This window comes from Pan paniscus, chromosome 3, assembly GCF_029289425.2.
Source record: "Pan paniscus chromosome 3, NHGRI_mPanPan1-v2.0_pri, whole genome shotgun sequence".
Classification (NCBI taxonomy): Eukaryota; Metazoa; Chordata; class Mammalia; order Primates; family Hominidae; genus Pan; species Pan paniscus.
In genome coordinates this window covers 2,848,470-2,863,308 of record NC_073252.2, presented here as the reverse complement: position 1 = coordinate 2,863,308, position 14,839 = coordinate 2,848,470, and the positions used below count along the sequence as shown (strand labels likewise).

The following is a 14,839-nucleotide window of genomic DNA, read 5'->3' as shown; positions in this document are numbered from 1 at the left end:
GGGTTTTTATCATGAAAAGGTGTTTTGTTTAGGATTTTTGCATCTATATTAATAAAATACATTGTTCTACAATTTTTTTTTGAGACAGAGTTTCACTCTTGTTACCCAGGCTGGAGTGCAATGGCGTGATCTCAGCTCACTGCAACCACTGCCTCCTGAGTTCAAGCGATTCTCCTGCCTCAGCCTCTCGAGTAGCTGGGATTATAGGCACCCACCACCACGCCCAGCTAAGTTTTGTATTTTTAGTAGAGACAGGGTTTCACCACATTGGCCAGGCTTGTCTCGAACTCCTGACCTCAGGTAATCCATCTGCCTCAGCCTCCCAAAGTGGTAGGATTACAGGCGTGAGCCACCGCGCCTGGCCAGTTCTGCAGTTTTATTTTCTTGCAATGTCTTTAGGTGGCTTCAGTATTAGGGTACTATTGACCTCACAAAATGAGAAAGTTTTCTTTCCTGTTCATTTTAAAATGAAGTTTGAGAAAGATTAGTCTTTTTGTTGTTGTTGTTGAGACGGAGTCTCGCCCTGTCGCCCAGGCTGGAGTGCAGTGGCGCAATCTCGGCTCACTGCAAGCTCCGCCTCCTGAGTTCATGCCATTCTCCTGCCTCAGCCTCCTGAATAGCTGGGACTATAGGCGCCCGCCACCACGCCCTGCTAATTTTTTTTTTTAGTAGAGACAGGATTTCACCGTGTTAGCCAGGATGGTCTCTATCTCCTGACCTCGTGATCCACCTGCCTTGGCCTCCCAAAGTGCTGGGATTACAGGCGTGAGCCACTGCGCCTGGCCTTTTTTTTTTTTTTTTTTTGAGACAGAGTTTTGCTCTTGTCACCCCAGCTGGAGTGCAATGGCACGATCTCGGCTTACTGCAACCTCCGCCTCCCAGGTTCAAGCGATTCTCCGGTTTCAGCCTCCTGAGTACCTGGGATTACAGGTGCCCACCACTGTTCTTGGCTAATTTTTGTATTTTTAGTAATGATGGGTTTTTACCACCTCAGCAAGGCTTGTCTCGAACTCCTGACCTCAGGTGATCCGCCTGCCTTGGCCTCCTAAAGTGCTGGAATTACAGGCATGAGCCACCGTGCCTGGCCTCAGAAAGATTAGTCTTTATTTTCTTTTACATTTGTTAGAATTCACCAGTGAAGGTCGGGTGCGGTGGCTCATGCCTGCAATCCCAGCACTTTGGGAGGCTGAGGCGGGTGGATCACGAGGTCAGGAGATTGAGACCATCCTGGCTAACATGGTGAAACCCCATCTCTACTAAAAATACAAAAAATTAGCCAGGTATGGTGGCAGGTGCCTGTAGTCCCAGCTACTCGGGAGGCTGAGGCAGGAGAATCACTTGAACCTGGGAGGCAGAGGTTGCAGTTAGCCGAGATCACGCCATTGCACTCCAGCCTGGGCAACAATAGCAAAACTCTGTCAAAAAAAAAAAAAAAAAAATCCCAGCACTTTGGGAGGCCGAGTTGGGCAAATCATGAGGTCAGGAGTTTGAGACCAGCCTGACCAACATGATGAAACCTCGTCTGTACTAAAAATACAAACAATTAGCTGGGCGTAGTGGTGGGCGCCTGTAATCCCAGCTACTCGGGAGGCTGAGGCTGGAGAATTGGTTGAACCTGGGAGGCGGAGGTTGCAGTGAGCCGAGATCGTGCCACTGCACTCCAGCGTGGGTGACAAAGTGAGACTCCATCTCAAAAAAAAAAAAAAAAAAAAAAGGCCAGGCGCAGTGGCTCACGCCTGTAATCCCAGCACTTTGGGAGGCTGAGGTGGGTGGATCACGAGGTCAGGAGATCGAGACCATCCTGGCTAACACGGTGAAACCCCGTCTCTACTAAAAATACAAAAAAAATTAGCCAGGCATAGTGGCGGGCACCTGGAGTCCCAGCTACTTGGGAGGCTGAGGCAGTAGAATCGCTTGAACCCGGGAGGCGGAGCTTGCAATGAGCTGAGATTGCACCACTGCACTCCAGCCTGGGGGACAGAGTGAGACTCCGTCTCAAAAAATTAAAAAAATAAATAAAAAATAATTCACCAGTGAAGTCATCTGGTCCTGGGCTTTTCTTTGTTGGGAAGTTTTCGATTGTTGCAGTTTCACTTGCTGTAGGACTATTTAATTCTGTTTATTTATGAATCAGTTTTGGTAGTGTGTTTCTAGGAATTCATCTATATTATCCCATTTTTTGGCAAACAGTTGCTCACAGTAGTGTGTGATAATCCTTACTTCTGTAAAGTCGGTAGTCATGTCCTATCCTTAACTTTTTTTTTTTTTTTTTTTTTTGAGACGAAGTGTCGCTCTGTTGCCAGGCGGGAGTGCAGTGCTGCGGTCTCGGCTCACTGCAACCTCTGCCTCCCAGGTTCAAGCGAGTCTCCTGCCTCACCCTCCCAAGTAGCTGGGACTACAGGCGCCTGCCACCACGCCCAGCTAATTTTTTGTATTTTTAGTACAGATGGTGTTTCACTGTGTTACTTGGATGATCTGGGTCTCCTGATCTTGTGACCCACCTGCTTTGGCCTCCCAAAGTGCTGGGATCACAAGCGTGAGCTACCGTGCCCAGCCATCCTTAACTTTTTAATTTTTTCTTTTATTTATTTATTTGAGACCGAGTTTTGCTCTAGTTGCCCAGGCTGGAGTGCAGTGGCGGGATCTCAGCTCACCGCAACCTCTGCCTCCCGGGTTCAAGTGATTCTCCCACCTCAGCCTTCCTGAGTAGCTGGGATTACAGGCATGTACCACCACGCCTGGCTAATTTTGTATTTTTAGTAGAGATGGGGTTTCTCCATGTTGGTCAAGAGCTGGTCTTGAACTCCTGACCTCAGATGATCTGCCTGCCTCGGCCCCCCAAAGTGCTGGGATTACAGGCGTGAGCCACCATGCCGCCCGGTTTATCTATCTATTTTTTTTGAGATGGAGTCTCACTCTGTCGCCCAAGCTGGAGTGCAATGGTGCAATCTTGGCTCACTGCAACCTCCATCTCCCAGGTTCAAGCGATTCTTCTGCCTCAGTCTCCCAAGTAGCTGGGCTTACAGGCACCCACCACCATGCCCAGCTAATTTTTGTATTTTTAGTAGAGACGGGGTTTCACCATGTTGGCCAGGCTGGTCTCAAAATCCTGACCTCAGGTGATCTGCCCACCTTGGCCTCCCAAAGTGCTGGGATTACAGGCGTGAGCCACCACGCCCAGCCAATTTATGTATTTAGAGATGGAGTCTCGCTCTGTCACCCAAGCTGGAGTGCAGTGGCACAACCTAGGCTCACTGCAAGCTCCACCTCCTGGGTTCACACCATTCTCCTGCCTCAGCCTCCGGAGTAGCTGGGACTACAGGCGCTCACCACCATGCCCGGCTAACTTTTTTGTATTTTTAGTAGAGATGGGGTTTCACCATGTTAGCCAGAATGGTCTCGATCTCCTGACCTCGTGATCTGCCCGCCTTGGCCTCCCAAAGTGCTGGGATTACAGGCGTGAGCCACCGCGCCTGGCTGAGATGTTTTAATGTAGTTGTTTATATCTACAAATATTCCCCTGAGCAGAGCTTCTGCTGCATAAATTTTGGTATGTTTTCTTTTTATTTTCACCCTTCTCAAGGTATTTTCTAATTTCTCTTGTGATTTCTTCTTTGACCCATTGGTTAAGTGTTCTATTTAATTTCCATATATTTGTGAGCTTTTCAGTATGTTCGTACTCTATAGTCCAGTAATTTCACTTTTAAGTATATATCCATTAGACATGTGAGCAAAACTGCACCAAAAGAGACACACAGAACGCTCATTTTTTGGCTATTAGCCTCAAAACTTAAATGACCCAAATAGTGGATAAATTGAAGCATATCCATCTAATAAAATAATATACAGTGAGAAAAATGAACTACAAACATTAATGAATCTTAAAATATAATACAGCAGTACACCGCTTTCTATGTTTTTGCTTTGAGAACACAGTTACCCATAGCACACACTACAATGAAATATTTTCAGACCATATTCAGGAGGATTGCTGGAGGCCAGGAGCTCAATACCAGCCTGGGCAACATAGTGAGACCCTGTCTCTACAAAACACACACAAAACACTGGAAAAGAAAGTACTGCGCTGGGCACAGTGACTCACGCCTGTAATCCTAGCACTTTGGGAGGCCGAGGCAGGTGGATCACGAGGTCAGGGGTTCGAGACCAGCCTGACCAACATGGTGAACCCTATCTCTACTATAAATACAAAAATTAGCTGGGCACGGTGGTGCACGCCTGTAATCCCAGCTACTCAGGAGGCTGAGACAGGAGAATTGCTGGAACCCAGGAGGCGGAGTTTGCAGTGAGCAGAGATCACGCCACTGCACTCCAGCCTGGGTGACAGAGCAAGACTCCATCTCAAAAAAAAAAAAAAAAGTACTACATATACAATATTTTATTAGTTGCTAACCTCTTACTGTGCCTAATTTGTAAATTAAACTTTATCATGTGTAAGTACATATGTATAAGAAAAAACCAATATATATACAATTTGGTACTGAGGTTTCAGGCATCCACTGGGGGTCTTGAAATGTACAGTAGTGACCAGGCATGGTGGCTCACGCCTGTAAGCCCACCACTTTGGGAGGCCAAGGACAGCAGATCATCTGAAGTCAGGAGTTCAAGAGTAGCCTGGCCAACATGGTGAAACCCCGTTTCTACTGAAAATACAAAAATTAGCCGGGCATGGTGGCGGGTGCTTGTAATCCCAGCTACTCCATCTCAAAAAAAAAAAACCAAACAAAACAAAAACAAACAAACATATAGAAGGACAAAGTATCATGAATAGGGTGAAGTTATCAGAGAAATGCAAGTATAGTGTCTGCTAGAAAATCAAATACAGTCATGTGCTGCTGTAGACCTTAGTCAGCAGACCACATACACAATGGTGGTCCCGTTGAGTATAATGGAGCCGAAAAATGCCTATTGCCTAGTGACAGCTTAGCTGTCATGTTGTAGTACATTGTTACATGCGGTGCCACCAGTTGTATAAAGTTATAGCACATATAATGTATGTGCAGTACATACTTAATAAGTGACTATGTTACTGGCTTACATAGTCATATTTTAAGATTGTACTCTTTCTATTATTATTATTATTATTGTTATTTTTTTGAGATGGGGTTTTGCTCGTCGCCCAGGCTGGAGTGCAGTGGTGTGATCTTGGCTCACTGCAACCCCTGCCTCCCGGGTTCAAGCTATTCTCCTATTCTCCTGCCTCAGCCTCCCGAGTAGCTGGGATTACAGGTGTGCACCACCACACCTGGCTAATTTTTGTATTTTCAGTAGAGATGGGTTTTCACCATGTTGGCCAGGCAGGTCTCAAACTCCTGACTTCAGGTGATCCACTTGCCTCGGCCTCCCAAAGTGCTGGGATTACAGGCGTGAGCCACTGCACCCGGCCCTTCTATTATTAAAAAAAGAAAAAAAAGAAAAAAAAAAAAAGGTTAGGCTTGGCACAGTGGCTCACACCTGTGTTTCAGCACTTTGGGGAGGCCAAGACAGGAGGATTGCTTTGAGACCAGCGTGGGCAACACAGTGAGACCTTGCCTCTGTAAAATATAAACAAAATTAGCTAGGCCTGGTGCCTATAGTCCCAGCTACTTGAGAGGCTGGGGTGGGAGGATCACTTGAGCCCGGGAGGTCAAAGCTGCAATGACAATGAACCATGATTGTGCCACCACACTCCAACACAGGTGACAAAGCAAGATGCTGTTCCAAAAAAAAAAAAAAAAAAAAGTCAATTGCAAAACAGTCTCACAGGTTCTTCAGGAGGTATTCCAGAGGCACCGTCACCGCAGATGAGAGCTCCACGTGTTATCGGCCCTACAGACCTTCTGGTGGGACAAGAGGAAGAGGTGGAAAACAGTGATGATGATGACCCCGACCCTGTGTAGACTTAGGCTAATGTACACAGTTTTTGTTTTTAATTGTTATTTTTTAAAAATAATAGAGACATGGCTGGACGCAGTGGCTCACAACTGTAATCCCAGCACTTTGGGAGGCCGAGTCAGGCGGCTCACGAGGTCAGAAGATCGAGACCATCCTGGCTAACATGGTGAAACCCCGTCTCTACTAAAAATACAAAAAATTAGCCAGGCTGGTGGCGGGCGCCTGTAGTCCCAGCTACTTGGGAGGGGGAGGCAGGAGAATGGCGTGAACCTGGGAGGCGGAGCTTGCAGTAAGCCAAGATCGCCCACTGCACTCCAGCCTGGGCAACAGAGCGAGACTCCATCTCAAAAAAAAAAAAAAAAATAATAATAATAATAGAGACAGGGTCTCACTATGTGGCTCAGGCTGGTCTTGAACTCCTGAGCTCAAGCCATCCTCCCACATCTGCCTCTCAAAGTGTTGGGACTACAGGTGTGAGCCCCTGCACTCAGCCTCCATTTTTTCTCTTTTTCTTTGTTTAGATGGAGTCTCTGTTGCCCAGGCTGGAGTGCAGTGGCATGATGTCGGCTCACTGCAACCTCTGCCTCCTAGATTCAAGCGATTCTCCTGCCTCAACCTCCTGAGTAGCTGGGATTACAGGCATGTGCCGCCACGCCTGGCTAATTTTGTATTTTTAGTAGAGATGGGGTTTCTCCATGTTGGTCAGGCTGGTCTCGAACTCCTGACCTCAGGTGATCTGCCTGCCTTGGCCTCCCAAAGTGCTGGGAATACAGGCATGAGCCACCACGCCCTGCCTTTTCTGTACCTTTTCTATGTTTAGATACACAAATACTTAGCATCGTGTTACAACTGCCTTCAGTATTCAGTACAGTAACATGTACAGGTTTGTAGCCTAGAGCAGTAGGCTATATCACATAGCCTAGATGTGTAGTAGGCTCTGCAATCTAGGTTTAATTACACATTACACTGTACAATGTTCATACAACAGCAGAATTGCCTAACAATACATTTCTTTTTGTCTTTTTTTTTTTTTTTGAGATGGAGTCTCACTCTATCACTCAGGCTGGAGTGCAGTGGCGCAATATTGCCTCACTGCAACCTCTGCTGCCCAGGTTCAACAGATTCTCCTGCCTCAGCCTCCCAAGTAGCTGGGATTACAGGCGCCTGCCACCGTGTCCAGCTACTTTTGTATTTTTAGTAGAGACGGGTTTCACCATCTTGGCCAGGCTGGTCTTGAACTCCTGACCTCGTGATCCACCCGCCTCGGCCTCCCAAAGTGCTGGGATTACAGGCGTGAGCCACAGAGCCCAGCTTAACAACACATTTCTCAGAACATATCCCTGTAAGGTGGGGCGCAGTGGCTCACGCTTGTAATCCCAGCACTTTGGCAGGCTGAGGTGGGTGGATCACTTGCAGTCAGGAGTTCGAGACCAGCCTGGCCAACATGGTGAAACTATGTCTCTACTAGAAACAGAAAAAATTAGCTGGGCGTGGTGGTGCACACCTGTAATCCTAGCTATACTCTGGAGGCTGAGGCAGGAGAATCGCTTGAATGTGGGAGGTGAAGGCTGCAGTGAGCTGAGATCATGCCACTGCATTCCAGCCTGGGTGACAGAGTGAAAATCCATCTCTGGAAAAAAAAAAAAAAAAAAAAAAGAACATATCCCTGTAGTTAAACAACATATAACTATGTTACACAATACATTAACTGATTAGAGAGGCAAACAAATCTTGTCTCAATAGAAGCAGAAAAAGGACTGGTAAGATTGAACATTCACTTGTGACCAAAAACAAAAATAGAGAAACCCTGTCTCTACTAAAAATACAAAAACTAGCCAGGCGTGCTGGTGCATGCCTAGCTACTCAGCAGGCTGAGGCAGGAGAATCGCTTGAACCCCGAGGTGGAGGTTGCAGTGAGCCGAGATCGTGCCACTGCATTCCAGCCTTGGCAACAGAGCAAGAATCTGTCTCGTTAAAAAAAAAGCAAAAACAAAAAACAGAAATTGAAGACAAATGCCACTAGGTGTCGTGGCTCATGCCTGTAATCCCAGCACTTTTGAGGAGGCCGAGGCAGGTGGATCACCTGAGGTCAGGAGTTTGAGGGCAGCCTGGCCAACATGGTAAAATCCCGTTTTCTACTAAAAATACAAAAATTAGCCGGGCATGGTGGTGGCACGCCTGTAATCCCGGCTACTTGGGAGGCTGAGGCTGGAGAATTGCTTGAACCCAGGAGGCGGAGACTGCAGTGAGCAGAGATTGCACCACTGCACTCCAGCCTGGGCGATGAGTGAAACTCCGTCTCAAAAAAAAAAAAAAAAAAAGATAAATGCTTATCTCATGGTAGGAAAATGAACCTCCCTCATCTGACAGTTATCTAACTAGAACCTACAGCAAACATCTTTCTTGATGAAACACTAAAACACAAACACCATTTGTGTGTAATAATAATGTACTGGGCTACGCTGGGCGCGGTGGCTCACACCTTTAATTCCAGCACCTTTGGGAGGCTGAGGTAGGAGTATCGCCTGAGGCGAGGAGTTAAAGACCAGGCTGGGCAACGTGATGAGACCCCCGTCTCTACAAAAATAGAAAAAAAGAAAAAAGAAAAAAAAATAGAGTTGGGGCCGGGAGTGGTGACTCACGCCTGTAATCCCAACACTTTGGGAGGCCGAAGCGGGCTGATCACTTGAGATCAGGAGTTTGAGACCAGCCTGGCCAACATGGTGAAAGCCCGTATCTACGAAAACTACAAAAATTAGCTGGACATGGTGGCATGTCCCGTAATCCCAGCTGGCTGGGTGGCTGAGGCAGGAGAATCGCTTGAACCTGGGAGGCGGAGGTTGCAGTGAGCTGAGATCGAGCCACTGCACTCCTGCCTGGGCGACAGAGCCAGACTCCGTCTTAGGAAAAAAAAAAAAATAGCAAGGATTCTGGATACACAATATACAGAATCAATTGTTTCTATGCTGCCAAAACAAAACAAAACCACCCCCCCACCGAAAAAGTTAATACAGACATCTTTTGAGTTTCCATAGCCAGCCTTGGGGGCTCCCTCCTTTCCAGGACCAGACCCACTCCAGCAGTACCAGTCTTAGGGATACACTGCTCCCTGCCTCCCCTAGGCTTGTTCCTGGGGTAAAGAACTGCCAGGCCCTGGGTAGCCACCAGAAGTGTCTGGTCCAATGCCTTTAGGTATCAGGGGGCCTGCAGACCCTACTGTATGCCAGCAAGAAGCTCTTTCTCATAACTTTCACAGGCCTGGCCTGGGGTCTCTGGAATTCTTTCCTCTCCTCTTTCCCTAGAGAGCTTTCTGGACCTTGAAGATGGCAACTTAGCAGCCCTTATTCAGAGAGAGCTTTCTGGACAGCTTCATCTTCTTCCTGCTGAATCTCCTGGTTTCCCGTACCCCACCCTCATCAGTTTCAATTTTCCAGTGGCCTGGGGGACTGTCTCCTCTGTAAACATGTTCCATGACATCTGTCTCACTGCCCACAGAGCCAAAAGTGCAGTGCCAGGAGCATGGTAAGCAAACTGCACTGGATGGTAGGCCTTTGGGACCCAGGCAGCCAGCATGTTAGCCTTTCTAGTCCCTGGGGACAGCTGGATAGGTACAGAGGGCAGAGGCAAAGGGAGAGCTTGGCCACACTGCCAAGCCCATTCCCTCCTTGTGGCTTTGCTGGCACTGCTCACCTGTGGCAGTGGCTGGCATATCCACGCACTCCCAGTGCTGACTCCCACTCAGAGGGCAAATTTTGTATCTAGGTGGTCAGGGGCAAAGGGGGGCGCTGCAGTGCAAGGTTTCCAGGGCAATCTCAGTCCATCCCACTCAGAGCAGCACCCCCAGCACCTCTGAGAGACTGGCCGAGCTGAGCAGACAGCTCCTTGGTCAACCTTGCCTCTCAGAGTAGACTCTGCTCTCTTAGGGACTCCAGGGCTTGGGCTTGTGGCTGTGCTCCAAGAACAGCCTCTCACATGCTTGCTGGATTTAGGACATGGAAACTTCCTGAACACACACCAATGCAAAATACACTGAACGTGAGGCAGATAAGAACCCCGCACCTTGGCAAACGGGGGAAACTGATTCCAAAGAGCAAATGAATGTGTAAAAGATATTTGGTTCAAATTAATGGTTTTATTTCCATCTGTAACACTAGCAGAGGAGTCCAAAGCAGACTGATATCCATGGATATAGTTTAAATGTAACAAAGAAAGAGTTGAACTATGTACATTGAAAAAAGGAAAGACATTTTTTCATACCAACCTTTCCCTAGTTCGCAGTTTCTGAATAGTAGAAACAAAACACATTTTTAAATCTATCAATTTAATTTAGGACGAAGTAACACAACTTTTATAATTAACCACTGAAGTTGTCTTTAAGGACAAAACTTAAATTTTAAAATGGGTGTTACCATATTTTATGAGTGGACTGACTCCAAGGTTGCCTTGCTCCAAGTCTGGGCATCGTGACATTGCCGTGATGCCCAGAAGAAAGTTAATGGCAATGATGTCCAGTCAGAGGGCAGACACGCTACACATCACAATGATGAGAGCTGCGGATTCTGCCCTCTTCAACTCCAAGTAGAAAATTATTATTTTCATTCAAACTAACTGGAAGTGAGCCGAACAGTTAAAAAGTCAGAATGAAGAATAAAACAATTTTCTTTTCACATAGAGGAGGGACACTCCTTCAGCCCCGTCTAAAGTGAATTCTGTGCTGAGTCCCTGCTCCTTCAGAAGGGTAAACTGAAGGTCAGTTATTGCTAACAAAGCCAGAAGTGGCCCCTTTCCCACCCTGAAGATGTTTCACACGAAAAGGCCGTTTGTTTGGCGTGAGGCCCTCTGAGGAAGGACGACAGTGGAAGAGGAGGCAGGCTGGCACTGTAAGGCCTCTCTCGTTAGCCACCCCCAGGCCCTGTGCTGTCAGGGGCAGCTTGGGCCACTTTGCTGCCCCTGAGAGAACCTGAGGCTCCCGTGTACCTGTGGAGCGAAGGAGAGGTTGTCATCTGGGCCCCTGTTTCACCAGTCAAAACCTATGGAGCAGTCAGAAGCCCGAAGCATCCAAGCCCAGTGGCCAGGGAGCTTCTGAAATAAACGGCACGGGGTTGGGAAGGATGAGAAAGCCAAGGCAGGTGGGCCAGGTTCTCCGAACATGGGGCAACAGTGACCTGGGCAAAAGCCTGGAACTGAGCGGCTGATAAGGCCACAATTACTGCCATCACCTCTCAGTATCTACACGGGGGCAGACGTTAGGCAGTGGGAACTGAGAACTGGAGGGCGTGTGGCAAACACGGGATGGATTTTATCAGAAAAGAGAGGACACCCAAACACGTGCCTGCCCTATTTATCTTGCATGTCCTGTGCCAGGTGAAGGACGCTGGAGCATGGGTAAGGTTCCTGAGAACAACTGGTGGGCAGAAACGGGCTGGGATGGGCACTGCTCCACAGGCAACATTAAGCCTCTGAGGGGGACACTAATAGTGCTACATCTTGTGGGCTGCTGAAAAGTAGGTAACGAATGGCCTTTATTGCACTTTTTCGTTCTTAGGAAACAGGGGAGTGCCCTGCAGAGTTTCTCTTGATTTGCAGAAATCACTGCAGATCAATGATAAGGTGCAGGCAGAATCACGGGTGACCTCTGACTCTCAAGGGAAGAAGTCCAGTGATTGGTCTTTCCAGGGCCTCAAGGGGCCACTCTTGAACCTGGGATCCTCGAGCTGGGTGAACCGGGTCTGGTTTGGTCAATGTGTGGCAGGCAGATTGGTCGACTGGCAGACACTTGGGACAAAAGGTGGTGTGCCTGGGAAAGCTGGGGCAAACTTTCCAAACAGGGAAAACTTCTTGGCAAATGTGCAGATTCTGCAACCAGACTGGAACCACGATTCCCAATGTGCCTGACTCCCTTTCTCCCACTCTAGAACTGGACCACCCCAGAGGAACAGAGATGGCCTGGGAGGGCCCTGGGTCCAGCGCCATAGCATCAAACTGGAGATAACAAAAGGAAGGGGTTGGAAACAAAAGAGCAGTTTACATATCAGACGTTGGTTTCGAAACAGTCTTTTTGATCTCAGGAAAATGGAGGCAGATACCACTGGAGAACCTGGCTGTCTGTCTGTCCATCCGTCTCTCCTGGGGGGCTCTGAATACTTCATATATAAATGGGGTGGTACCGTTTGTGGTTGATCTTTTTCCTACAAGTTGGGCAAGTATTAGCATTCTTCAGGGAATCACGGAGGCACTGGCTACAGAAGACATGGCCGCATTCTGTGGAAACGATGAGACGTCCATTCTGCACGATCTAGAAGGCATTAAAAAGAAGAGCCTCCGAGTTTGCCCTTGTCCCAGAGCAGCCATGGTCCCCAGAGAATCCCACCCACCTATGCCTAAGATGACTGATTAAAGGAAAGCAAGGGCCAGGCTGCAACAGGGAGGGGTCTGGAGAGCTAACTGTGTCTGCTGTGGTCTCTCTCAGCTGGAGAGCAGGAGGCAGGGGCCATGGCATCTCAACAGTGTGACAGCCCAAGAGGGTTATGAGAGACCCCAGTAAACACTAGCAGCTTTCAGTTAGAGCCAGGATGGGGGACAAAAAAGGAGGACGCATTTGCACCCAGAAGCTCAGGGCATACAGGAGTATAGGGGCTGAAGGTGAAAGTTGTAGGGTCCAAGGAGAAACTGGCACATTCTCCCCTCACAGGCAGATCTGCAATAAGTGACGGCCCAGGCATGACTGTGAGTAGGGGTGTCCAATCCCACCGAGGGGGAAGATCCTGTCTCATCCAATTCTTTCAGTGAAGTTTAGAAACCAGAAGCATGGAAGATACAGCTTGGTTTACTTACCTCTGAGTATCCGTCCATGCAGATGGGACAACTGACAGTACCCGAGGGCCTAAGAGCACAGTGCTTCACGTTAGTTTTTCAGTCAACGCAAACGTTTTATTATACCCTGTCATGTGAGTGGCCCCTATCCCCTACAAGAGTCCCGTCCCTGGCGTCCTGACTCTGCCTTAGCGCGGGCATCCGAGAGACTTTCAGGAAAGCCAACTGCCCCAAGGGCATGTGGCAGGGTGAACATGAGAAGGTGCACACAACCTGAGTCACCCTGCCCTCCCCCAGGCCCCTACCAGCCCCAGGATCCCTGTCTGGGGCCACTGGGACTGTCTGCACACACTGTGTCAGCGCTTGGCATCCTCTGGTTACAGTGGGAATAGCTGGACTCAGTTCTGGACCCAGTTCCAACTGTATCCAGATGCTGGGTAGAGGCTTGGGCAAGCCCTTCCAGGGCCAAGGGCTCACAGATTTGCTGAAAAGTATTCCCATGCCCTGGCCCCACATCCTAGCATGGCGGCAGCAGAGCTGGGGGCACGTTGGTACCTGAGGCCTGTAGCGCCCTCATCCCTGGCGTTTCTGGGAGTATGGGTAGTCACATATACGTCTCTGTCCCTGGACAACTCCTCATCGTCACTGCTCACCACACAGCTGTCAGCATGGTCCTGGGGCAGCCTCCTAGCATTCCTCCTTGGTCTTCTTCTTTCTAAGGTAAGAGGTCACATTTTCAGGTTGGAGGCTCTCTACTCTTACCATCCTCACCACTCCCATCCTGACGCCTCTTAAGACCCTCTTCCTTCCCTGCCTGGGACCCCCAGAGACAAACTGCTGCCATGCTCAGCTATAACCCAGAAGGTTCTGCCCAGCTCTGGAGGCCACTATCTTATCTTCCCAGGAGAAACCCCCCAGCCCCTGCTGTGAGCTACCAGCCTTCTCCAAAATCTGGTAGGCCACAAGAAAGGACTATAGCTCAGTGCTCAATGATAGTGGTGAAGTTTCTTCAGCAGGCACAAGGGGGACTGGCTGTGCGGGTCTGACCACAGCATCTGCGAAGGCATATTCCTGCTTGGAGCGCTCCAAGCCCTTGGGGATGGTCTGGCAAGACCTGCAGCACCGCGGCTCTCACCTATGCCAGTTTCCTCTCCAAACCCAGTGAAAAAGGAAACGAAACCACTCACCGTCAACAATCTTGTAAACAGAAGGAGAAAAACAAAAGAGAAAGAAGCAATCAGTTTGATATAAGTGATAAATGAAGGCATTTCTTTTTTTTGACATGTGACACCCTCTGTGGAACCCTCTGGTGAGCAGCAGAGGCCCCACCCTCCTCCCACCCACAGAGGATCTGTGCACCTCTCCCAGTCAGTCAAGCCCACTTCCCAGGTCACTCCACCTCCCAGCTGATGTGCTGTGTCTCTCCCTGCTGGGTGTTTAGTGGAGTCTCCTGGAGCGTGAACACAGCCACAGCCACAGCCACACCATGTGCTGACTGCAAGACCTGGGGACCTTACTTACTATCTGGGGGCTGCCACAGCCACACCATGTGCTGACTGCAAGACCTGGGGACCTTACTTACTATCTGGGGGCTGCCACAGCCACACCATGTGCTGACTGCAAGACCTGGGGACCTTACTTACTATCTGGGGGCTGCCACAGCCACACCATGTGCTGACTGCAAGACCTGGGGACCTTACTTACTATCTGGGGGCTGCCACAGCCACACCATGTGCTGACTGCAAGACCTGGGGACCTTACTATCTGGGGGCTGCCACAGCCACACCATGTGCTGACTGCAAGACCTGGGGACCTTACTTACTATCTGGGGGCTGCCACAGCCACACCATGTGCTGACTGCAAGACCTGGGGACCTTACTTACTATCTGGGGGCTGCCACAGCCACACCATGTGCTGACTGCAAGACCTGGGGACCTTACTTACTATCTGGGGGCTGCCACAGCCACACCATGTGCTGACTGCAAGACCTGGGGACCTTACTTACTATCTGGGGGCTGCCACAGCCACACCATGTGCTGACTGCAAGACCTGGGGACCTTACTATCTGGGGGCTGCCACAGCCACACCATGTGCTGACTGCAAGACCTGGGGACCTTACTTACTATCTGGGGGC

General features: G+C 49.2%; 1 protein-coding gene across 2 annotated transcripts in view; it reads right to left on the bottom strand.

Annotated features, from left to right (window-relative positions):
- Positions 1 to 10,004: 10,004 nt before the first annotated feature.
- The window catches only part of RNF4 (ring finger protein 4), a 47,228-nt gene continuing 42,393 nt past the window's right edge, over positions 10,005 to 14,839 (bottom strand). For both annotated transcript variants that reach the window (XM_063603487.1, XM_008965493.5), the window contains exons 5-8: positions 13,893 to 13,902; positions 13,261 to 13,420; positions 12,727 to 12,775; positions 10,005 to 12,187 (exon numbers count right to left, since the gene is read on the bottom strand). In XM_063603487.1, the coding sequence (XP_063459557.1) occupies positions 12,038 to 12,187; positions 12,727 to 12,775; positions 13,261 to 13,420; positions 13,893 to 13,902 (369 nt within the window). In that variant the 3' untranslated portion in view covers positions 10,005 to 12,037. The remainder of the gene's footprint in view (positions 12,188 to 12,726; positions 12,776 to 13,260; positions 13,421 to 13,892; positions 13,903 to 14,839) is intronic.